General features: G+C 41.2%; 1 protein-coding gene across 1 annotated transcript in view; it reads left to right on the plus strand.

The window, feature by feature from the left end:
- The window catches only part of lmbrd1 (LMBR1 domain containing 1), a 297,592-nt gene that overhangs the window by 206,957 nt on the left and 65,696 nt on the right, over positions 1 to 24,939 (plus strand). Inside the window, exons 10-13 of the mRNA XM_072558080.1 lie at positions 2,961 to 3,025; positions 8,347 to 8,449; positions 11,145 to 11,249; positions 12,039 to 12,188. Of these exons, the coding sequence (XP_072414181.1) occupies positions 2,961 to 3,025; positions 8,347 to 8,449; positions 11,145 to 11,249; positions 12,039 to 12,188 (423 nt within the window). The remainder of the gene's footprint in view (positions 1 to 2,960; positions 3,026 to 8,346; positions 8,450 to 11,144; positions 11,250 to 12,038; positions 12,189 to 24,939) is intronic.

The raw sequence follows: 24,939 nt of genomic DNA on the forward strand, positions 1-24,939 counted from the left end.
ATGCTCCTCTTGCTCAATGTGGGAGCTCAGGAACACGGATGATGTCCCTGACACCTTCAAGTGCAGGAAGTATGTCCAGCTCTTGTTAGACCGCATGATGGCTCTGAAACTGGAGAAAGGGAATGGGTGACCAAAAGGCAGAGAAAGAGCAAGAAGGCAGTGCAGGTGGCCCCTGCAGTTATCTCCCTCCAAAACAAGTATACAGTTTCCGATACTGTTCTTTGTATGGGAGGGAGAATGCCAAGATTTTTCACCCAATGCTTTGAGATCTAAGTCACAAATTTTACCCATGTATCTTTACTGTAAATATATCAAATACATCAAAGTCTTTCACAAGTAGAACATTTGGAAAATCATAATCTAATCAAGCAAAGTCAGCATGGCTTCATGAAAGAGAAATCTGCCTGACTATTGTATTAAAGTTTTTCGAAGAAGTCTGAACCAGACTGGATAGAGGAGCACCAGTAGATATATTATATTTGGGCTTCCAGATGCTGTTCAACAAGGTATCTTTCAAAAGATTTAGTCATAAGTCTGTGCTGTAGTCGGTAGAGTATTGACCAACAGGTATGTGGAATGCACTGCCAGCGGTGATAGTAAAATCAGATGCATTAGGGACATTTAAGTGACCCTTGGATAGGCCCGTGGATGAGAGTAAAATGAGAGGTATGTAGATTAGTTTGATCTTCGAATAGGTTAAAGTGTCAGCATAACATCAAGGGCTGAAGGGCCTGTATTGTGCTGTACTGTTTTTCTGTTCTATGCTCATGCAGTCAGCTGAAGATGGAATTTGAACCTGGGTCCCTGGCACTGTGAGGCAGCAGTCCTAGCCACCAAGCCAAGAGCTGAAAGGCCTGTACTGTTCTATTTTCTATGTTCTATTATTATGGATAGGGAACAGCGAGTGCAGATAAGGGTTTCTTTTTTGGGTCGGCAACATGTAATCGATGGGATTCCACGGAATCAGTGCTGGGACCACAACTGTTTATACTGTATATTACTGACATGGGGAAGAAAGTAAAAGTACTGTTGCCAGATTGGCAGGCAACTCAAAATTAGGTGGAAAGGCATGTTGTGAAGTGTACAGTATACAGAGTTTACAGAGATATTGATAGGATAAGTAAGCGTGTAAAGACTTGGCAAATGGAACATAACATGGGAAAAAGTGAATTTGTTCATTTTGGAAGGGGGAACAAAAGAACAGTGTTATTTAAATGGATACAAACCAAAAAGAGCTGTCACACAAAGGGACGATGGGTATTTGTGGATAAAGCTAGCACACGTGTAGCAGAATCAGGAAGACCAATGGATGTTGACCCTTATTTCAAGAGGGTTGAAGTATAAGAGGAGTGAAGTCTTATTGCAACTGTATAACGTGCTGGAGAGACCACATCTGGTGTATTGTGAGCAGTTTTGTTTCCTCTGTCCAAGGAAAGATATCATTTCATTGGAGGCAGTTTAGAGAAGGTTCATGAGAATGATTCCTGGTCGGGAAGGATGATCTTATGAGCAAAGGCTAAGAAGGTTTGGCCTCTGCTCACTGGAGTTTAGAAGAATGTGAGATGATCTCATTGAAACATATCACTGTTAAAGTGCTTAATAGGCTAATGCTGAGAGGATGTTTCTCTTCATGGGAGAGTCTAGGACCAGAGGGCATAGTCTCAGAATAAAGAAGTGCCAATTTAAAATTGAAATGTGGAATTTCTTCTCTGAGGGTTGTGAGTCTTTCAAACTCCTTGCCACCGGGAGATGTAGAGGCAGAATCCTTATATGTATTTAAGGCTGTAATAGATTTTTGATCAAAGGTTACGTGAAAATGCAGGAAAGTTAGTATAAGGAATGTCAGAACCATCTTGATGCTATTGAAGCCAAACAGCGAATTCATGTTCCTAAATCTTATGGTCTATATCGTCTTACACAAGAGAGTGCCTATAAGAGCAAACTGCATTCAAACTGTGACTTTATCAGCAATCTGTATTATTGCAATAATTTGTTTTCATTAATAATTCATTGGCCCACAGATTCCATTTATATTAAAACATTTCTGAGCAGGTTTAAATTGACTCAGATCATGTGCACAGTGATGTCTCAATCCCTTAAACAAGGTTTGAGTATTGAAAACTTATCCTGCATTGATTTCACTTCCCGTCTTCTGGATGCAGGTCTTACATAGCTAGCATCAGACCTGCACTGAGAGTAAGTTACCACATTACTAATTTGTCTGAATGACAGAGCATCATCTTTGGTTGAAATAGCATTCTGTTAGTGGAATACACTATCTGCTGCTGCAGCAAAATAGCAGTGGTAAACAGCTAGCTTCGCCTGTTCTTCAAATATTTGAGATACCTTACGTATGTGATCTTGTGCTTAATTGTGTTTAACTTTGATATCTCATTAAACTGTTTGGTTGAAAATCTATAACATGCCATCAATTTCTCCAGAATTTGGTTTTACCCTATAAAACGTTTTATTTGATCACTCAAATTTGTCAAATATAACTCCTCAGGAGGCACTAGAGCACTGTTGTTCAGTACATTTTTTAGTTACTAATTAAGGGGATAGGTCTGAGGTTAGAGGAGACAGGTTTAAAAGGAACCCGAGAGGCAACTTTTTCACACAGACGTGCGTGTATGGAACAAGCTGCCAGAGGAAGTGGTGGAGGCAGGTACGATTACAACATTTAAAAGGCATGTGGTAGAGGGAAATGTGTCAAATGCTGGCAAGTTTGACTAGATTAATTTGGAATAACTAGATAAGTTGGACTGAAGGGTCCATTTTCGTGTTGTGTAACTCTATGACTCAGTCCAGTAGTTCATTCATTGAAGAAATGGTGTTGCAGTAAATTTTCTCATAACTGTCCACTTTGTGTTGTATTTTGATTTTATGTAGCTGCTGACATATGCTTATATTGTGAATAAAATATGATGAATGTGAACTTAAGATTGTTCCCTATTTTGCAGATTGCTCTGGGGATATTTTTCATCTTGGTGGCCCTCCTGTTCATCATTGCTCTTTTTCTGTCAAAGTAAGTTTATTGTGATTACTTCAGTATCGTTATATACACTAGCTTTTTGAAGAAAAGGAATAGATACTGACCAAATTAATTTTTATGTTATCTACAACACACTAAAGATATTTAAACACTTTATGAATTGAAATTTGTTTACTTTGCTTTGAGTTTGGTGGATATGATTCTTTAACATTGGAATTGGAAACTCATGAAGCAAGGTTGCTATATTGATGTGAAAAACTGTGAAAATTGTAAATCACGGCAAATATTCAACATATATAAAATGATAAATTTCCTTGTTAGTGTGTCAAAATTACTTATTCAGCTTCTAATTTAATTCCATTGAGGGAGGCAATGGAACATGTATAATCTGGGAAACAGGAAGCAGCAAAACCCTATTTTAATAGAAGGTTAGAGGAGGTGGATAGTGAAGGAGTAGATAGGAAAGAAAGAAGAGAGTCTCAAAGTGAATGCTGAATAAGGAAAATCCATACCAGCCTTTCTCCACCCAACTCTCCAATCTATTCTCTGACAGTCCCCTTCGCTATCTGTTACTCTACCAATCTTAGTGTAATCTGCAAACTTGCTAATCAGACCACCTATACCTCCCTCCAGATCATTTATGTATATCAACAACAACAGTGGCCCCAGCACGGATCCCTGTGGAACACCACTGGACACAGTTCTCCCTTCCACTACTACTCTTTATCTCCTGTTGCCCAATCGGTTCTCTATCCATCTAGCTCATACACCCTCGACTCCATGCAATTTCACTTTCTCCATCAGCCTACCATGGGGAACCTTATCAAATGCCTTAGTGAAGTCCATGCAAATGACATCTATAGCCTTTCCCTCATAAATCAACTTTGTCACTTCTTCAATGAATTCTATTAAGTTGGTAACTCATGACCTTACCTGCACAAAACCATGCTCCCTATCACTGATAATCTCATTTTCTTCCAAATGTAAATAGATCCTATCCCTCAGTATCTTCTCCAGCAGCTTCCCTACCACTGACGTCAGGCTCATCGGTCGATAATTACCTGAATTATCCTTGCTACACTTCTTAAACAAGGGGACAACATCAGCAATTCTCCAGTCCTCCGGGACCTCACCCATGTTCAAGAACGCTGTTAAGTCCCATCTACTTCCTTTCTTGCTTTCCTCAGTAACCTGGGATAGATCCCATTCCGACCTGGGGACTTGTCCACCTTAATGCCTTTTAGGATACCCAACCGTTTCTCTTGCCTCATGCCGACTTGACCTAGAGTAGTCAAGCATCTATCCCTAATCTCAACATCCGTCATATCCCTCTTCTCGGTGAATTAAAAATTAAAAATCTCATCCATTTTCTCTGACTCCATGCATAACTTCCCTCTTTTGTCCTTGAGTAGGCCAATCATTTCTTCTAATTCCCTCTTGCTCCTTATATACAAATAGAAAGCTTTGGGATTTTCCATAACCTTGTTTGCTGAAGATATTTCATGACCCCTTTTGGCCCTCTTAATTCCTCATTTCAGATTGGTCCTACTTTCCTGATATTCTTCCAAAGCTCTAACTACAAATGAATCCCAGTCAATGTTGGGAAAATTAAAACCTCCCATCACCACCATCCTGTTGCTCCTTCTTCTTTCCATAATCTATCTACATATCTGTATGTTTATGTCACATTCACTGTTGGGAGGCCTGTAGTACAGTCTCAACATTGTTACCACACCCTTTCTATTCCTGAGCTCTGCCCATGTTGCCTCATTGCTCGAGTCCTCCGTAGTGCCCTCCTTCAGCACAGCTGTGATATCCTCTCTGACTAGTAATACAACTTCTCCACCCCTTTTACCTCCCTCTCAATCCCACCTGAAACATCTATATCCTGGGATATTTAGTTGCCAATCATGCCCTTCCCTCAACCAAGTCTCAGTAATAGCAATAACATCACACTCCCAGGTACTAATCTAAGCCCTATGTTCATCTGTCTTATCTACTACACTTGTACCATTAAAACAAATGCACCTTAGACCACCTACCCCTTTGTGTTCATCATCTGCCCCCTGCCTACTCTTCCCCTTAGTCACGCTGACTTCATTATCTAGTTCCTTGCAGGCTTTAGTTACTACCTCCTTACTGTCCACTAACCTCCTCATTTAGTTCCCATCCTCCGCCACATTAGTTTAAACCCTCCCAAACAGCGTTAGCAAAAGCACCCCCTCAGATATTGGTTCCAGTCCCACCCAGGTATAGACTGTCCAATTTGTAATAGTCCCACCTCTGCCAGAACCGGTCTCTATGTCCCAAAGATCTGAACCCCTCCTGCCTGCTCCATCTCTCAAGCCACTCATTCATCCTGCCTATTCTTTCATTTCTACTCTGACTAGCATGTGGCTCTGGTAGCAATCTGAGATTACTACCTTAGAGGTCCTACTTTTTAACTTGGCTCCTAACTTCCTAAACTCTGCTTGCTTTTTTACCTCTAACATTGACACCTATATTCTCCACAACAGCTGGTTGTTCATCCCCATCTTCAGAATGTCCTGCAGCTGATCTGAGCCATCCCTGACCCGTGCAACTGGGAGGCAACATAACATTTGGGAGACTCGTTTTCGACCACAGACCCGCCTATCTACTCTGTTTACATTTGAATCCCCTATCCACTCTTTTTCCTGCCCTTCTGTACAGCAGAGCCAGCCACAGTGCCATGAACCTGACTACTGCTGCCTTCCGTGCTGAGCCATCTCCCCACAGTATCCAAAATGGTATACTTGATTTGGAGGGAGATGACTGTAGGGGGCACCTGCATTGCTTTCCTGCTCTTTCTCTGCCTTTTGGTCACCCATTTCCTTTCTCCCTCAGTAATCCTAATCTGCGATGTGACCAATTTGCTAAGCGTGCTATCCACGACCTCCTCAGCATCAGAGATGCCCAAAGTGAGTCCATCTGCAGCTCCAGAGCCGTCATGCAATCTAACAAGAGCTGCAGCTGGACACACATAGAACAGTACAGTGCAGAACAGGCCCTTCAGTCCTCAATGTTGCGCCAACCTGTGAACTATTCTCAGCTCGTCTCACTACACTATCCCATCATCATCCATGTGCTTATTCAAGAATTGTTTAAATCTCCCTAATGTGGCTGAGTTGACTACATTGGCAGGGTAGGGCATTCCACGTCCTTACCACTCTCTGCATAAAGAACCTGCCTCTGACATTTGTCTTAAATCTATTACCCCTCGATTTGTAGTTATGCCCCCTCATACAAGCTGATGTCATCATCCTCGGAAAAAGACTTTCACTGTCTACCCTTTCTAATCCTCTGATCATCTTGTATGTCTCTGTCAAATCCCATCTTAGCCTTCTTTCCAATGAGAACAGACTCAAGTCTCTCAGCCTTTCCTCATAAGACCTTCCCTCCAGACCTGGTAAATCCTGGTAAATCTCTTCTGTACCTTTTCCAATGCTTCCATATCCTTCCCGAAATATGGCGACCAGAACTGTAAACAATATTCCAAGAGTGGCCGCACTAGCGTTTTGTATAGTTGCAGCATGATATTGCGGCACCGGAACTAAGTCCCTCTATGAATGAAACCTAGCACACTGTATGCCTTCTTAACAGCATTATCAACCTGGGTGGCAACACCTCCTGCATGTGAAGGATTCAGGGACATCAGCCGCATTTCTGAGTCCCACATTGAGCAAGAGGAGCATAACATGAGTCTGCGATCTGCTGCTAGTTTTTTTCCTTTAAGCTTAACTTAGTCCAACTATAGTATCAAATAACAGATAAATGAGAAAAAAAAGTTTTGCCAATCACACTACTTACCAGCATATGATAAACATTTAATGGGTTACCTTGAAACATTTACTTGCAGGCAGATGTGCAAGTAGAAAGCTTATATGAAACATATATTGATACCTAAAAGGTTTATGTGAGTTTAAGATCATTTGCCATGAGATCTGGCACCTTAGTGCAGAGATACATAAATTGGGAAATTGGTTTATTAAGGCACTTATCTCAATAGTAAAGTCTAAGTAACCAGCTCAATTTTCCTTGATGCATTTTAATCTTCATAAAATGTCTGTCATGCCAGGAAACAAAGAAAATACATGTTTATAACTATTTTTTTCTTGTGATTAATTAATCCATCTTTAAGTGATTAGAAAATGTGCTTTGTCTAAATTTAAAAACATTTTCCATGGTACTGACATCTCGCAACAACACATTTTAAGTCACTGAGTTTTGAAAGTAATTATTTTTCAAATACCCTTACAAACACATTCTTTGGAAAGTAATATCTCAAGCATTTGTACAGAAAAAGCATTCAGTGCAAACTTGCACATTCTCCCTGTTGTCTGTATGGGTTTCTCCTGGGTGCTGCAGTTTTCTTCCACACTCCAAAGATGTGCAGGTTAGGTGGTTTGAACATGCTAAATTTCCCATAGTTTCCAGGAATGTATAAGTTAGGTGGATTGGTCATGGGGAATGCAGGGTTACAGGCATAGGGTAGATGGTGAGTCTGGGTGGGATGCTGTTCGGAGGGTCGGAGTGGACTCGATTGGCAGAATGGCCTGGAAGGATTCTATGAATGAGCATTATGACTTAGTGCCATTCTCTTGTTTTTTCCCCTATAATCCTGCACATTAGATGCTTATTTCAATAGAAACAATGCCCTTGAATGCTACAATTGAACCTGCCTCCACCACACTTCCAGGCATTATATTCCAGACACTAACTGCGCACTATCTGAAAAAGCTTGTTCTTGCATCATATTTGCATCTTAAAATCTGTGAGATTTCCCGTTCCTGCTTCTTTTCGGATTGGGAACTGTTTCACTATTTACTTTGTCCAGACCCTGCTTCATGATTTCAAAAACTTTTATCAAATGTACTGTTTCTCCAAACATTAAGGTGCTCTTCTATTCCTAACTTCTCTTTCCTCTTTAAAAAAGGTTGACGTATTATTGCCTCCCAAATTTCTACCCATCTTTCCTTAAAGACCATGTTTGTCTCTCTTCAGTCCGCTTTCAATTCCCTTGGTTTGAATAGGCCCTAATTATAATCTTATTGTGTAACATTGCCTTCTTGTTATTCCCTTGGTCAACTATAGCCACTTCCTACTTGTGTCCCCCATTGTCCCTGCTTTGCCCTGACATGGAAAGGGCTGTGCTTATTTACTATAAAATATCTCCTAACGTTTGGGTAATTCTTGCTGCCTTTCAGTTAAATCCTGTTTTGCTGACTCATTAGATTCCCTAAATGTCCTGTGTTGTGTGCTTTGAATTATTTTTACAGAAAAATAAAAGAGCATTTTCAGTTAAACTGCTATTTTTCTTCTTCAATATCTTACAGTTTGGATAAAGCACTCCATTCACTGGGTTTTGATTCTGGATTTATAATATTTGAAACTAACTTGGCAAATCCTTTGAATAAGTTGTTGCTTGTTCTACAGATAGTAAGTATGAACATATTACAATACAGTAAAGTACATTACACGGTAACATGCTGCAATAATTACTGATCATTTTCCTGTAACCAACTATTGACTTCTTTTTTTTCATCTATTAGATCCTTACTAGTGTGTAATATTGCTCTTGATATTAAAGGATAGTCTGCCAGCACCTTAGATTCCACCTATTTTAGGTTATTGCCGGTAGCTTGACTTATGTCCACACTGTTTATTTCCTTCTATGATGTATGAAATCCCATTTGCTCACTTTATTCCCCTTCGGTACCACTGAATTATATTTGCATTTTCGCTGATATTTAAACTTTTAAACCTCTACATTGGCCACTGATATGTCCTTCTACAAATTTGAGACAGCACTGGTTCTGTCTTATCTCCAAGTCATATATGTAGATTATTAAGAGTAGTGACCTCTGCACTAATCCAGTGAGACCATCATAGTGTCCTCTTATCCCTTTGGTGCAGCTCAATTTGTTTTCTTTCTGCTTTGGCTCATTTTAAATCAGCAAGTTAACTTCCGTTTCTGTCTTTCACTGCAATGCTGATTGATCACTGAGAAGGTTGGGGTTTGGGTTGAATAGTGGAGAAACACGGCTAAATTACCTAATTATGATTAGATTAGATTACCTACAGTGTGGAAACAGGCCCTTCGGCCTAACAAGTCCACACCGACCCTCTGAAGAGTAACCCACCCAGACCCATTTCCCTCTGACTATATCACCTAACACTATGGGCAATTTAGAATGGCCAATTCATTTGACCAGCACATCTTTGGACTGTGAGAGGAAACCGGAGCACCTGGAGGAAACCCACGCAGATACTGGGAGAATGTCTTTTTGGAGTTTGCACAGTCACCTAAGGCTGGAATCGAACCTGGGTCCCTGGTGCTGTGAGGCAGCAGTGTTAACCACTGAGCCACCATGCCGCCATAATCATCTGAATTGAGCAACAATAATACCAAACAATGTGGCAGATGGATGCTGGGAATTGAATTGGCAACTAATTTAAATGAACCAACTTTTAATTGAGTGGACTATTTTAGCATTTCCATATAATTTCTAAACCACCATGGTCCTTCATTTCCTTCAACTCCAGTAAAATTGTTTAGCAAAATATTCCTTGCAAGCCCACGCGAGCTATTTCTAATCATCTAATATCAAACCAAGTGTATTAATTTGCACACCGACACCATCACCATTACATCCCCACAAACCAACCTGCGTTTATTGGTCCTCAGTGCTGCCAAGCAGCTAGCAGCCTGGGCTTCTGAAATGACATTGCTGTTCACATTGGCAGCTGGCCTCTGAGTGATTGGCACCGCCAAGCTCCCTCAGAGCATTGCTTATGTGACTGTTGACTCTTGATGTAATGGGCTTTCTTGGTTGGTGGGATTGAGAGTTCCCTCGGTTGTAAATACTGTCTGCACTTTGATGGAAAAAGTGAAAATCCTGGCCAAAGTTTAGGATTTAGAGTTTCTTATTCTATAATTGTTCTGATTGGGCATGTTCTTGGAAGGTGGTGATATCCTTTTCAAAATTCAGCATTATAAATATAGACATTGTTGATTCTTTCCGAAGCATTGAGTTTCCCTCACTACTTGCAGTTGAAATCTTGCTTTATTTTGACTGTGGGGCCAATGTTTTGATCAAAAATTTCAAAAGTGTTATCTTGTTAGTCACATTTGCATTACTGCAGTGTTTATCATTATTGTTCTGCATGAAAACTTAACCATGCTTCAGATTACTGAAAGCAATTGTGAACCTACACAGGAATTCCACTTGCAAGTAATTTAGATTAACCATATTAGTTACACTTTTCAATGGAATTTCACCAAGAAAGGTACAATCAATGAAATGTCTAAGTCACAAGTCAAAATCTAAATTTGGAACGATTAGTAAATGTTGATTTAAACTGGCTCTCTAATATTTGTTAGAGACTTAAAAAAAAACTGCAGAATCCAAAGTCGATAAACAGGAGGCTGGAAGAACAAAGCAAGTCAGGCATCAGGAAATGGAAAAGTCAACATTTCAGATATAACCCTTCTTCAGGACTAGGTGTGAAGTAAGGGGAGCGATAGATAAGGAAAGAGAGAGGTAGGAAGAGTAGCAGATCAGTGAGGTAATGATAGTTGAACACAGGTAATGGGTATGACCTGGTTGGTCAATGAGAGGGATGAATCCGGTTGGTAGCTGGAAGGAAGGATCAGTAGGTGGAATGGAGGGGAGGAGGCAGGGCTGAAAAGGAAGTCAGGGGATGGCTGGGGAGATTATTTGAAATTCGAGAACTCAATTTTAAGTCTTAGAGCCTTTTCAGGCCCGCGCCTCCCTTCCATTCCAATTACCAGCTTCTTTCCAGCTATCAACCGGATTCATCCCTCCCATCGACTAACCAGGTTGTACCCATTACCTGTGTTCACCTATCACTACCTCACCATTCTGCTACTCTCCCCACCCCTGTTTCTCTTTACCTGTAGCTCCCCTACCCCACATTTAGTCCTGAAGAAGTGTTATGTCCAAAACATTGACTTCTTCATCTCCTAATGCTGCCTGACTTGCTGTGTTCTTCAAGGCTCCTGTTTGTCTACTTTGAAAATGTATGATGACTTTATTTTGCTTCAGTTTGATTGTAAGTAACAATTGTTGCCACTTAAACACAGTATCCACTTCATTTTCTCCCTTCCCAGGTTTTCCCGCTGGATTATGTCCTAATTGCAATCATTACAATGTATTTAGTCTTCGCTTCCATGGCTGGGATCCGAAACATGGGAATCTGGTTTTTCTGGATAAGGGTATTTTTCATTGTTACCTGCGCGGGTTATATGTCTGTACTTGGGTTGACAGAGAGGGAGGAAGTGAAGAATAGCATGTACAGACTAAGAACTTAGCAGTAAATTTCAGAGAGTAACTGATTTCACTACACTGCCCAGATTCATGCCGAAGGGGCAATATAAAATCCAGTGTATGAGTAAATCCAATTAGATTGTCTCAGAAAATGGTTTGTAGCATTTTTGACCAAATGGTAATTGTGAAACAGAAAATGTCAGAAACAATACTTGGAATCTTATCTTTAATTTTTATGGCCTTTGATTTGCTTTGGCAGCGAAGTGACACTGTAGTGACTTCAGATTGCTTCCTATGCTGGATATTCATTTAATAAATAACACTTAAAGACTTTGAAGGAAATGGTAAAGCTTCATTTAAAACTAAAACTAATGTGATTAGTCATTCTATTCAATATTGTGCTTGCTTAAACATTTAAATATTATTGACGACTTCCTCAGCTTTTAGCTGCATAAGAAAGGAGCTCATTAGGCTTCGCATTCCACCCTGGAATTTTATAGTTACATTAAAATTGTTAAATTATTCATTCTGTGGTTTGGAGTTTCATGAAATAATTCTATTTGATGTACCGTTTGGGTTGAAGCATTGTTTTAAGTGCACAGAATGTGTTTTTATCTAATGTTTTCATATACTTTTGTAGAATAATGTTGAAACATTCAGTTGAGGATGGGTTAACATATAAATAACAAGTGGACCTGGTTGTTTAACCTACTCTTTTGATTGTCTTTTGCAACCAGCTGTACAAGATTAGACCTGGCCGAACACGACCCCAAGCTCTTCTTTTTCTTTGTATGATCCTGCTACTGATGGTTCTGCACACAAGTTATATGATTTACAGTCTGGCACCCCAGTACGTTATGTATGGAAGTCAAAAGTATCAAGAGCAAGTAAGCATCTTCTGATTGTGTTGTTCCTTTTTCTGAGTCAGCCATTGATTCTTGTTTGTGTCTTTGTACTTGGACTTGACATCTGTCAGACTGCAAGCTAAATATGGTTGAGGGTGACCATTCAGTTCTTCAAATTAATCAGCATTAGTATGTTTATCCCCAGCACAGTGTCTGATTTTAACAAATATAAAGGTTCAACCTTTGTGCCAGAGTGAAGTTCTCCCTTAAGGAAGTTCTCAGTTGGCCTTTCACCAATGTTAGCACATGTATAGTACAGCAAGCAATTAGAAGTACATATGGGATGTTAGCTATCCTTACAAGAGAGTTTGAGTACAGAAGCCTGGAAATCTTACTGCAGCTGTATATAGGGCCTTGGTAAGATCACACCTGAAATATTTTATGCAGTTTTGGTCTCCTTACCTAAGGAAAGATCTACTTGCCCTACAGGGAGTACAGCAAAATTTCACCAGACCTATTGCTGGGATGGTACGTTTGTTATTTGAGGAAAGATGATGTCAATTTGACCTGTATTCACTGCAGTTTGGAAGAAGAGGGGGATCTCATTGGAACGTATAAAACCCTAGCACAGCTAGCTGGATTGGGGTCAGTGATGAAGTTTCCCCTAGCCCAAAGGTCCAAATTAGTGAATTTCTACAGTGCATCTTGTAAATGGTACACACCGCTTCAACTGTGCATCAGTGCTGGACAGAATAAATGTTTGTGGCTGTGGTGCAATCAAGCTGGCTATTCTGTCCAGGGGGCAGTATTCCACATTGTTGAGAAACTTTTAATAACTTCTTTTGTGGTATGTGGATATCATTGATAAGGCCAGCATTAGTCACCCATCCTAACTTACCCTTTAAATGATTGGCTTGCTAGACCATTTCAGAAGACAGTTAAAAGTCAACCATATTTCTATTGGTCTGGAGTTTACCTTGCATGCCAGACCAGGTGAAGATGGCAAATTTTCTCCCTTAAATGACATTAGTAAACCAGTTGGCTTTCATGACTGACAATCAGTGATTTTTTCTAGCTTTTGGTTCTTAATGTTTATAATTGTATTTGAATTACACTGTATGTCATCTATGGGATTTGAGTCCATATCCCCATAGCTCTAGCATGGCCTTTTAAATCACTAGTTCATTGATATTATCATTGTTTCACCGTGTTATGGACCAGACCAAACCCTCTCAAAATATTTTAATAGCATAGACTCTAACCTTTTATTATTTTTACAGGCAAATGTAAAGTGCCTATTCTAGATGCAATGTGACTGGTCAAACTGTTCAACATTAAGCAAATCGCAATTTATGTAAACACTGTAGTTCAAAACAAAGCCAAAGAAAGAGAAATTTAGAATAACTTAACTATATTGGAAAGCATAACAGAATAATGGATAAAGTAAATATTGCTAATTAACTGTTCCAATATAATAACATCCCATAAACACACTCCTTGTTCAAGGGGAGTAGAGACAACCCTGGTAATTATAGATCAGTAAGCCTTACTTCGGTTGTGGGTAAACTGTTGGAAAATATTATAAGAGATAGGATTTATAATCATGTAGAGAGGAATAAGTTGATTAGGAATAGTCAACACAGTTTAGTGAAGGGTAGGTCATGCCTCACAAACCTTATTGAGTTCTTTGAGATGGTGACAAACGTAATAGATGAGGGTAAAACAGTTGATGTGGTGTACATGGATTTCCGTAAGGTGTTTGATCAGGTTCTCCATGGTAGGCTATTGTAGAAAATACAGAGGCATGGGATTGAGGGTGACTGAGGTTTGGATCAGAAATTGGTTAGCTGAAAGAAGACAGAGAGTGGTAGTAGATGAGAAATGTTCATCCTGGAGTTCAGTTAATAGTGGGGTACCACAAGGATCTATTTTGGGGCTGCTGCTGTTTGTCATTTTTATAATTGACCTAGATGAGAGCGTAGAAGAATGGGTTAGTAAATTTGCAGATGACATGAAGGTTGGTGGAGTTGTGGATAGTGCTGAAGGATGTTGCAGGTTACAGAGTGACATAGATAAGCTGCAAAGCTGGGCTGAGAGGTGGCAAATGTAGTTTATTGCAGAAAAGTGTGATGTGATTCACTGTGGAAGGAGCAACAGGAATAAAGAGTACTGGGCTAATGGTAAAATTCTTGGTAGTGTAGATGAGCAGAGAGATCTTGGTGTTCATGTTCATAGATCACTGAAAGTTGCCACCCAGATTGTTAAGAAGACATACGGTGTGTTAGCTTTTATTTGTAGAGGGATTGAGTTTTGGAGCCATGAAATCATGCTACAGCTGTACAAAACTCTGGTGCAACCACACTTGGAATATTGCGTCCAGTTCTGATCACCACATTATCGGAAGGATGTGGAAGCTTTGGAGAGGGTTCAGAGGAGATTTACTAGGTATTGCCTGGTATGGAGGGAAGGACTTAGGAGGAAAGGCTTCATTAGAGAGAAGAAGATTAAGAGGTGACTAATTGACGCATACAAGATATTCAGAAGATTTGATAGGGTGGACAATGAGAGCCATTTTCCTCAGATTGTGATGGCTAGCATGAGAGGACATAACTTTAAATTGAGGGATGATAGATGTAGGACAGGTGCTAGAGGTTTCTTAGAGAGTAGTAGGGGCGTGGAACGCACTGCCTGCAACAGTACTAGACTCGCCAACTTTAAGGACATTTAAATGGACATTGGATAGACATATAAATAAAAATGGAATAGTGTCGGATAGATAGGCTTCAGATTGGTTCCACGGGTCGGCGCAACATTGAGGGCCGAAGGGCTGTATTGCGCTGTAATGTTCTATGTGCACCCCTTGGCAAAAAAAGAAAAATTTAAACACAGATTCTCACATGCAGTTGTCCAATCCAGGAGGAAGAATAATCAAGAGAAAATTCAGAGGGAGTAGCAGCCAGTAGACATTCACTGAAGCTTTCACCTCTCTTCAGACCCCATTATCTTTTGATGCTATTATATAAAAAAACAAAATCTAGAAATCTGAATCTGAGAGAGCTGGCCACACCCATTCAGGCAGCAAACAAAAACCCCAAGGCCTCCAAGCTGATTATATTACTGCAGACTGCTCTGCCCCTCTGCCTTACAACTACTCTTCAAAAAAAGGGGCAGAATAACCATTAAAGTCACAGCATTGTCCCAACTGTCACCTGAGGATGCCAGTGTTGTAACTGTGCTGGTGCAGCTAATTCTTCAGTACAAGTGCCAGATTTTTTTCAGGGTTCAAAGCCTTTGTAGTACTCCTATCATTATATTTTGGATGTCATTGATTACGAATTAAATTGGCTGAAGACTTAAATTTTTGCAGCTGGGAACTTCAGGAGGAAACCAATATTTTTCATCCATTTCCTACTTCTGGCTGACGATTCTTGCAAATGCTTTAACCTTGTCTTTTTCACTGATGTGCTGGGCTCATCCATTATTGAGGATGGGAATATTTATAGAGCCACTTCCTCCTGGAATTATTACTTAATCGACCATAATTGTACGTTACAGCTGAAATCTGATATGTTGGTTGTAGAATTGTTTAGCTCTGTCCATCAAATGCTGCTTACCCAGTTTGGCATTTGAGTAGTCCACTGCCTTGGGGGGTTATTTTTGCTGCCTGAATGGGTGTGGCCAGCTCTCTCAGAATCAGATTTCTATGTTTTGTTTTTTTTTAAATTGCATCAAAAGCTAATGGGGTCTGAAGAGAGTTGAACGCTTCAGTGAATGTCTACTGGCTGCTACTCTCTCTGAAATTTCTCTTGATTTTTCTTCTTCCTGGATTGGACAACTGCATGTGAGAATCTGTTTGAATTTTTCTTTTTTCACAAGGCTGATATCTCATTTTTATAGGTAGACCCTGTGCTTCTAACTTTCCATGCTGCAGTCTTCATTAGACCAAGATTGATTCCCCACATCGATGGTAATAGTAAAGTGAAGGATGTGTCAGGTCTTGAGATTAGAACATAGAGCTGTACAGTGCAGGAATGGGACCTTTGGCCTATGATGTTGTGCCGAAGATGACACCAAATTAAACCAATCCCTTCTGCCTGCCCTTAGTCCATATCCCTCCATTCCTTGCACATTCACCCCTATCATATCTGCGTCCACCACCACCCTCGTGAATGCATTCCAAATTCCTACCACTCTGTGAAAAAAACTTGCTCCTCACATCTCCTTTGAACTTTCCTTCCCTCACCTTAAATGTATGGTTTCCCCCCCCCCCCTCCCCAGTATTAGACATTTCAACTCTGGGAAAAAGATTCTGTCTGTTAACCCTATCTATGCATCTCATAATTTTATACAATTCTTCTCTCAAGTCTGTCCTCAGCTTCCACTGCTCCAGAGGAAACAAGCCAAGTTTTTTCAAGCTTCTCCTTATAGCTCATGCCCTGTAATCCAGACATCCTGGTAAACCTCTTCTGCACCCTCTCCAAAGCTTCTGCACCCTTCCTGTAATGCAGCGATCAGAATTAAACACAATACTCTAAATGTGGCCTGATCAAAGTATTTTAGAGCTTCAACATCAGATCCTGACTCTTGTACTCAATTCCCTGACTAAGAAAGGCAAGCATGGCATATGCCTTCTTTACCACCTTATCCATCTCTTTTAAGGAGCTATAGACTTGAATTCAAAGGTCCATCTGTACATCAGTGCTGTTCAGGGTCCTACTGTTTTCCTCAACATTTGATCTCCCAAAGTGTAGTACCTCCCACTTAACTGAATTAAATTCCATCTACTATTTCTGTGCCCATATCTGCAGCTGATCTATATCCTTCTATTACCTTGCATACTCTGCACAACTCCACTGATCTGTGGACTAACTCACCCATCTACATTTTCATCCAAGTCATTTATATATATCACAAACTGCAGAGGTTCCAGTACATATCTCTACGGAACACCACTAATCATGGACTTCCAGCCAAAAAAAACCTTCCACTAATACCTTCTGCCATCTATAGGCAAGCCAATTCTGAATCCATGTAGCCACACCACAGTGTATTCCATGCATCTTAATCTTCTGGATGAGTCTACCATGAGGGACTTTGTTGAAAGCCTCATTAAAATCCATGCAAACAAAATCCATTGCTCTGCCTTCATTGATCATCTTTGTCACCTCCTCGAAAAATGCAATCAAGTTAGTAAGGCAACACTTGCTTCACATAACGCCATCCTGACCAACCCTGATTAGGCCATGCTTTTCTAAATGTGTGGTCTTGGTCAAGACCCCAGCAGTCTCCTCTCTTTTGCCTTTCTCAATTACCTGCAGTAGATAATATCGGACTCTGGGGACTTATCTACCTTAATGCTTTTAACGAGATCCAGCACCACTTCTTTCTTGATCTCAAAATGCCCTAGTGTATTACAATGCTCCCACAAGTCTCACTATCCTTCATGTCCTTCTCCGATGCAAAGTACTTATTTAGGATCTCGTCTACATCCTCTGCCTCCAAGCACAATTTCCCTCTATCCTTAAGTAGTCCTACCTTTTTCCTAGTTAACCTCTTATTTTTAATATACATATAGAATGGCCTTGGGATTCTCTTTAACTCTACTTGCCAAGGTCATTTCACGGCCCCTTCTTCCTTTCCTAATTCCCTGCTTGAGTTCTTTCCTGTTTTCTTATGTTCCTCGCGGACTTTTTCTGATTTCACTTTCCCAAACCTTATATATGCTGCTTTTTCCCTTTTGACTAAATTCACAACCTCCCTCGTTATTCAAAAGTCCCTTACCGTGGCATCCTTGTCCGTTCTCCTTATTGGGACATGCCAATACTGAACTTTGATCTACAAGTTTTCAAACAACCCGCTAATGTCAAATGTGGACTTGCCTGAGAACCGTTCCTCCCATTAACACTTCCCTTGCTCCTGTCCAGTGGTGATGTAATTTGCCCTCCCCCAATTTAGTACCTTCCAACAAGGTCCTGTTTTATCCTCATTTATAGCTAGTAAGATTATAGAATGTGATTGAATACAATGTTCCTCCTGCTGATGATCTACACTGCCTCATGCATGCCCAATTTTGAGTTCCTAGGTCTGTTCAAAAAATTCTTCCATTTAGCATGGTTGTGGTGGCTCATGACCGAATGGACCTGATCCTCAATTTGAAGTTGGGACTTTGTCTCCATAATCACTGTACAGCAGCAGCTTTTACCATTATTGGTATGGCGAGATGCATCTTTGACAGGTAACTCAGTGAAGTTGAGGTTGGATATGGGGATGCTACCGAACCATTCTGTGATGAACGTTGAAGTTCCCCACCAAGAATACATTATGTGCCCTTGCCAGCCTCAAGTGCTTTGCGCTAGTGATATTCAAAATGGAGGACCACAGAATCACAAGGTTGGGGTAAATGATGGGGGGAGATTGTGTGCAATAGTTGTTAATTGTCCACAGGCTTTTTCACCCATGTTTGACCAGATGCCATGAAATTTGATGTCCCGAGTCAATGGTAGGACTTCCAGGGTAACTGCTGATTGCATACCACTGTGTCACCACCGATGATGGTTGTGTCCTGCAAATAAATGTATATGGCTGGGTGTCACAGAATCATAGAGATCTACAGCAAGGATACACAGTTGAAGGATCTTCAACTGTGTATCCTTCCTGTCAGGCTCTCTGCATTCTATTTCTGCCTGTTCAATAACTACCCTCTCTTCTGATCTGTAGCTCTGGTCATCATCCCCCTGCCAAACTAGTTTAACCCTCCTGAAGTGCTCTAGCAAATCTCCCATCAAGGACATTGCTGCCACCTCCAGTTTAAGTGCAACCCATCCTTCATGTACGGGCCCCACTTTCCCCAGAAGGTACTTCAATGATCTACATATCTGAATCCCTCCCTCCTGCAACAGCCCCGTAGGTATGTGTTTAGCTGCATTCGCATCCTATTCCTCACCTCACGAGCATGTGGCACCGGTAGCAATCCTGAGGTGACTACTCTGCTTATCCTGATTTTAGCCTCTAACCTTACTCCCTAAAATCACCTTTTAATCCCTATCCCTTTTCCTGGCTATATTGGTGCCAATGTGCACCATGGCCTCTGGCTGCTTACCCTATCTATCCCTTCTGAATCTTGTAGACTTGATCAGAGATATCCCAGACCCTGGCACCTTGGAGGCAACATACCTTCCGGGAGTCCTATTTTCCATCACAGAATCTCCTGTCTGTTACTCTAAGTATTGAGTCCTCTATCATTAACGCTTTTCTATTCTCCCCGTTCCCTTCTGAGCCAATGATAATTTATTCAAACAGGGTTAGCGTGACTTCGTGAATTGAAAATTGTGTCGGACCAAGGTTTTCTGAGAAAGTCTCAGCCAGAGCGGAGAGAGTGTTGTATTAGGACATACACAAGGCATTTGTTAAGGTACTCGCAAAAGGTTAAATCCTTGGCCAAGAACTGATGCCGTTGAAAGTAGTATACTGGCATGGATAGAGAATTCTGGATTAGTGGTGCTGGAAGAGCACAGCAGTTCAGGCAGCATCCAAGGAGCAGCTCCTTGGATGCTGCCTGAACTGCTGTGCTCTTCCAGCACCACTAATCCAGAATCTGGTTTCCAGCATCTGCAGTCATTGTTTTTACCTCATGGATAGAGAATTGGCTGAAGGACAGGAAGCAGCCTGTGAGGATAAGGGATTCTTTTTTCGGGTTGGTGACCTGTGACCAGCAAGGTTCCACAGGGAATTATGCTGGAACCACAACTATTTACTATTGGAGGAAGCAAGCAAATCTGTTGCCAAATTTGCAGATAGCATAAAAATAAGTGGAAAAGCAGTTTGTGAGAAGGATATTAACAATGTACAGAGAAATATTGATAGGTTAAGTAAGTGGACACAGAGTTGACAAATGGAATATAATGTGGGAAAACGTGTAGTTCATTTGGAAGGGAGGACAGAAGAGCAGTACTATTTAAATGGGAAAAAAAAATCAGCAGAAAGTGGCAACACAAAGGAATTTAGGGCTACTTGTGCACAAAAAACAGAAAACTAGTACGCAGGTGCAGCAGGTAGTCAGGAAGGTTAATGGAATGTTGGCCCTTATTTAAAGGGGTTTGAAATACAACAGTAGAGAAGTCTTACTGCAACTGTGTGAGGTGTTGGTGAGACTGTCAAAGTGGAGTGTCTTTAGTACTTCTTGTCACAGAGACTGTGGGGGTAGAGTCCTTGTATATATTTAAAGCTGAGATAGATAAATTCTTGATCAGTCAGATGATCAAGGGTTATGGGGAAATTCAGGAATGTGAGCGTGAGAAGTGTCAGATCGGCCATGATCCTGTTGAATGGTGGTGCAGGGTTGAGGGGTGAGCAGCTGACTTCTGTTCCTATTTATTATGGTCTCACGGAATGAATTCATATTTATCGGATTAGTATATAGCCTTGCTTGAAAGCAAGTTTCAAGAATCTTCTAAGAGTAATGAGCTGCCTTATGATGTAAATGATCGGATTTGTTCTCATGGCTCAGTATATCTCTCCATGTATGAGCTGCTAATGACCAGTCACAAAAATGTTCCGTTAATACTCTATTTTATCAATGACTGATTCTGTGCAGCATGCACAGGCCAAATGGTTAGTTGAATTACCACAGCCAATTCTTAGTCAGTTTGCCAGTTACACAGCGAGGGATTCCTTCATCTTGCAAACACTACCTCAGCTTGTGTATAGATAGCAACATGCTTGTTGACATTTGAGCTTACTCGCAGACCTATTGCTGATGGAAGTCATCAACAATTTCACCATATCACTACGTTCCATTGTTTCATAGAATCCCTACAGTGTGGACGCAGATCCTTGGGCCCAACAAGTCCACACCGACCCTCCAAAGAGTAACCCACCCAGACCAATTCCCCATCCCTATTAAGTTATATTTCCCCTGACTAATACTACCAATCTAAACATCCCTGAACACTATCGGCAATTTAGCACAACCAATTCACCTAACCTGCACATCTTTGGATTGTGGGAGGAAACCCATGCAGTAATCTAACCCGGGTCGCTAGTGCTGTGAGGCAGCACTGCTGACCACTGAGCCACCGTGCCACCCCAAAGGTAACTTTTGTATCATAGTAACCCTACAGTTTGGATACAGGCCACTCAGGCCAACAATTTCACACCGACCCTCTGAAGAGTAAGCCACCCCGACCCATTCCCCTACCCTATTACTTTACATTCCCTTACTAATGCACCTAGTCTACACATCCCTGAACCCTTTGGGCAATTTAGCTAGGCCAAATCACTTAACCTGCACATCTTTGGACAGTGGGGGGAAACTCGCACAGATACAGGGAGAGTGTGCAAACTCCACACAGTCGCCAGAGGCTGGTATCAAACCCGGGTCCCTGGCGCTGTGAGACAACAGTGCTAATCACTGAGCTACCGTGCTGCCCTTTGGACCTGAAAAGTACCAGGTCAACCACAAGTTATCCAGAAAATCAAAATAACTCTATATTTGAACATCATATTAAAGAAGCTAGTTTTTACAGTGTGACAGTGCAGTGACCATGTGAATGATGTTTTCTATTAGCAAGGTCCTGCTATCAGGCCAAAGAGACTTTCTGCCTGTGACATATATGAACAGGAGAAAGTGAGGACTGCAGATGCTGAAGGTCAGAGCTGAAAATGTGTTGCTGGAAAAGCGCAGCAGGTCAGGCAGCATCCAAGGAACAGGAGAATCGACGTTTCGGGCATCAGCCCTTCTTCAGGAATGAGGAAAGTGTGTCCAGCAGGCTAAGATAAAAGGTAGGGGGAGGGACGTTGGGAATGCGATAGGTGGAGGGAAATCAAGGTGAGGGTGATAGGCTGGGGTGGGGTGGGGGCGGAGAGGTCAGGAAGAAGATTGCAGGTTAGGAATGCAGTGCTGAGTTCGAGGGATTTGACTGAGAGAAGGTGGGGGGACTTTCCTCATTTCCCCTTCCCCCCACCTTGTCTCAGTCAAATCCCTCAAACTCAGCACCGCCTTCCTAACCTGCAATCTTCTTCCTGACCTCTCCGCCCCCACCCCACTCCAGTCTATCACCCCCACCTTAACCTCCCTCCACCTATCGCATTCCCAACGCCCCTCCCCCAAGTCCCTCCTCCCTACCTTTTATCTTAGCCTGCTGGACACACTTTCCTCATTCCTGAAGAAGGGCTGATGCCCGAAACGTCGATTCTCCTGTTCCTTGGATGCTGCCTGACCTGCTGTGCTTTTCCAGCAACACATTTTCAGCACATATATAAACAGCATTACCTATGAATTTTTGTGCTAGTTCTGTATGTGCTAGTAATTGACTGATCAAATTTGTTTTATACAGACCTATCAACCAGCCACTGATTGTCAAACTCAGAACAAGATATCTACTGTTAGATGTGATCTGGAGTTGGGCAGCATTTGCTGAACAACTTTGAACTCACTAGTAGCTACTTTAACACATTAAGATAATCAGTAAAGTTCATAACGTGGCTCATTTACTCTTGTTCGAAGCAATATGCTTGCATGTGCTGAGATCCATTCTCTGTGTCTTTTTTGAATTATGGAGCTGTTGGAGCCTGAGTTTCCCATTACTTAATCCATTGTCCATGCCTTGGATAATTCGAATCAATTTGCCAACCAATGAGCACTCTTTGTCTCCTGTGGTATAAATTGTTCTGATTGTTTGAAATTTGGTATTCTTGAGTTTGTCCTGATGAATGCAAGATGAAAAGCTTTAGCATTACTTCTCTCTTTTCAGCCATCATCAGTAATCACTTGTCAGCAAGTATGATTGTCCACCTAGGAAATTCTGTATCACTGATCATGGGTTTTGAGAGTCCATGTATGGCTGACAAATTTGATCCTATACCCACATCTTCGTTTAGCAATTTTTTTTGGGACATAGAATGGGTCCTTGGCCTCAAGATCACTGGTAAAGCTGTCAAGTTCCTCGAAGAATTGTGTTCCTTCAGGCAGGAGGTTCCTCCAGGTGAGTTTCTTCTGAGCGAGGGTCTCTGAGGTGCTAACATCTCTGTTGCATTTCTTGAGATAAGTCTTCAGGCAGTCTTTGGTCATTCTCTCACTAGATGATCATGCTGGTGTAGTTGGCTTCTTCAAGGATACTGATGTTAGTATGCGTATCCTCCCAGCTAATGCATTTGCTGTCTCAAAAACTTCTCGTGAGGCTTTTCTTGATGCGGAGGTCTAGGACCACATCCAGTCCACAAGTGCTACCTTCAGTTACATAAGGATGAGTGCCTTCGACTACGACTTCCGTACCGATACCAACAGTCTTGTGTATAAGGTAGTCATATTTCTGACTCGAATATACAGCTGTGAAACTTGACTATATTTGAATGCCATGTCAAGGCTTTGAAGAAATACCATCCTTTCCCAAATTGGCCGGTAGACCGATTAGGCTACCTTTCCCTGTGTGGATTTGGTATGGTGCAGTTTCATCATCAATATATCACCCAATCTAGAATGATTTGGAGATGCCAGTGTTGGACTGGGGTGTACAAAGTTAAAAATCACGCAACACCAGGTTATAGTCCAACAGGTTTAGTTAGAAGCACACTAGCTTTTGGAGTGCTCAGAAAGCTAGTGTGCTTCCAATTAAACCTATTGGACTATAACCTGGTGTTGTGTGATTTTTAACCAATCTGGAATGGTCACCACATGGAAGCAGCCATTTAAATATGTCAGAAATGCACTTTTTCTCCCAGCTGTCTCTCCCCCCACTACCAGATATAGTTGTCAACCAGCAGGCATTTCAGAAATACTGGTTGTAATGCGCAGAATGCAATGAGAGATAGTACTGGTAAATTGTGCAAAAGGACAAGGGTAAATGCATTTGTGTGTGGGTACTCACTCGAGCCATGTTGTTGGCCTTGCTAGGTGTGGTTTTTGTTGTCCTAATATGACCTTTTGGAGAAATTTCAGAGGAGACCTGGAGCACCAACTTGTAAAGAGAGATTGTTATCGCTGAATTTGTGTTCAGTTTAAAAAAAAGATTGAAATCAGAATTTTCCAAAACATGAAAACCACAGATAATGTGAATGTTAAACAAGTTTAATTTGGAATAAGCATGCATAACTGATATTTAAAATTAACAAGTCTCAAACAAGAGTAAATAAATTCATGCCACATTACACACACACCCCTGTAGGCATGGGCAGATTGCCAGCAAAATCATTTAATGTCATTAGTTAATTCCTTGAAAAACAGCCTCGATTATAAACAGAATTGTAGATTTTTGGTAAATATGTGGATATTTATGATTATATTACAAGTTGAAATATTGCAACCACCTGCATTAGAGTGGTTGAAATAAAAGCTAGATGCTGGTCATCTTTGTAAGAAGAGTCATATTGCACTTGAAACATTATTAACCTTCTGCGTCCATGGATGTTGCCAGACCTATTGAGTTTCTCCAGCATTTTTTGGTTTATCTTTTCAGATCTCCAGTATCTACAATACTGCTTTTCCTGCTTGTGATGAGTTGGAGCACTGTAGCAAGCCTGAGACAGATGTTGGCCAGGGAGCAAGGTGGTGTGTTGAAGTGATAAACAACTAGAAGCTCAAAGTCTTTTCTGCAGACAAATGTCGGTGTTCTACGAATTGGTCACCCAGTCTACATTTTGTTTCCCCAGTGTAGGGAAGACCACATTGTGAGCAGCAAATGTGGTAGATTAGATTAAGTGCAGGTAAAGCGCTTCACCTGGAAGGTGTGTTTGGACTGTTGGATGCTGAGGAGAGAGGAAATAAATGAGTTGGTGTTCCAGCACAGGCTGGAAGAAC

The sequence above is a fragment of the Chiloscyllium punctatum genome, chromosome 3 (assembly GCF_047496795.1).
Source record: "Chiloscyllium punctatum isolate Juve2018m chromosome 3, sChiPun1.3, whole genome shotgun sequence".
Taxonomy (NCBI): Eukaryota; Metazoa; Chordata; class Chondrichthyes; order Orectolobiformes; family Hemiscylliidae; genus Chiloscyllium; species Chiloscyllium punctatum.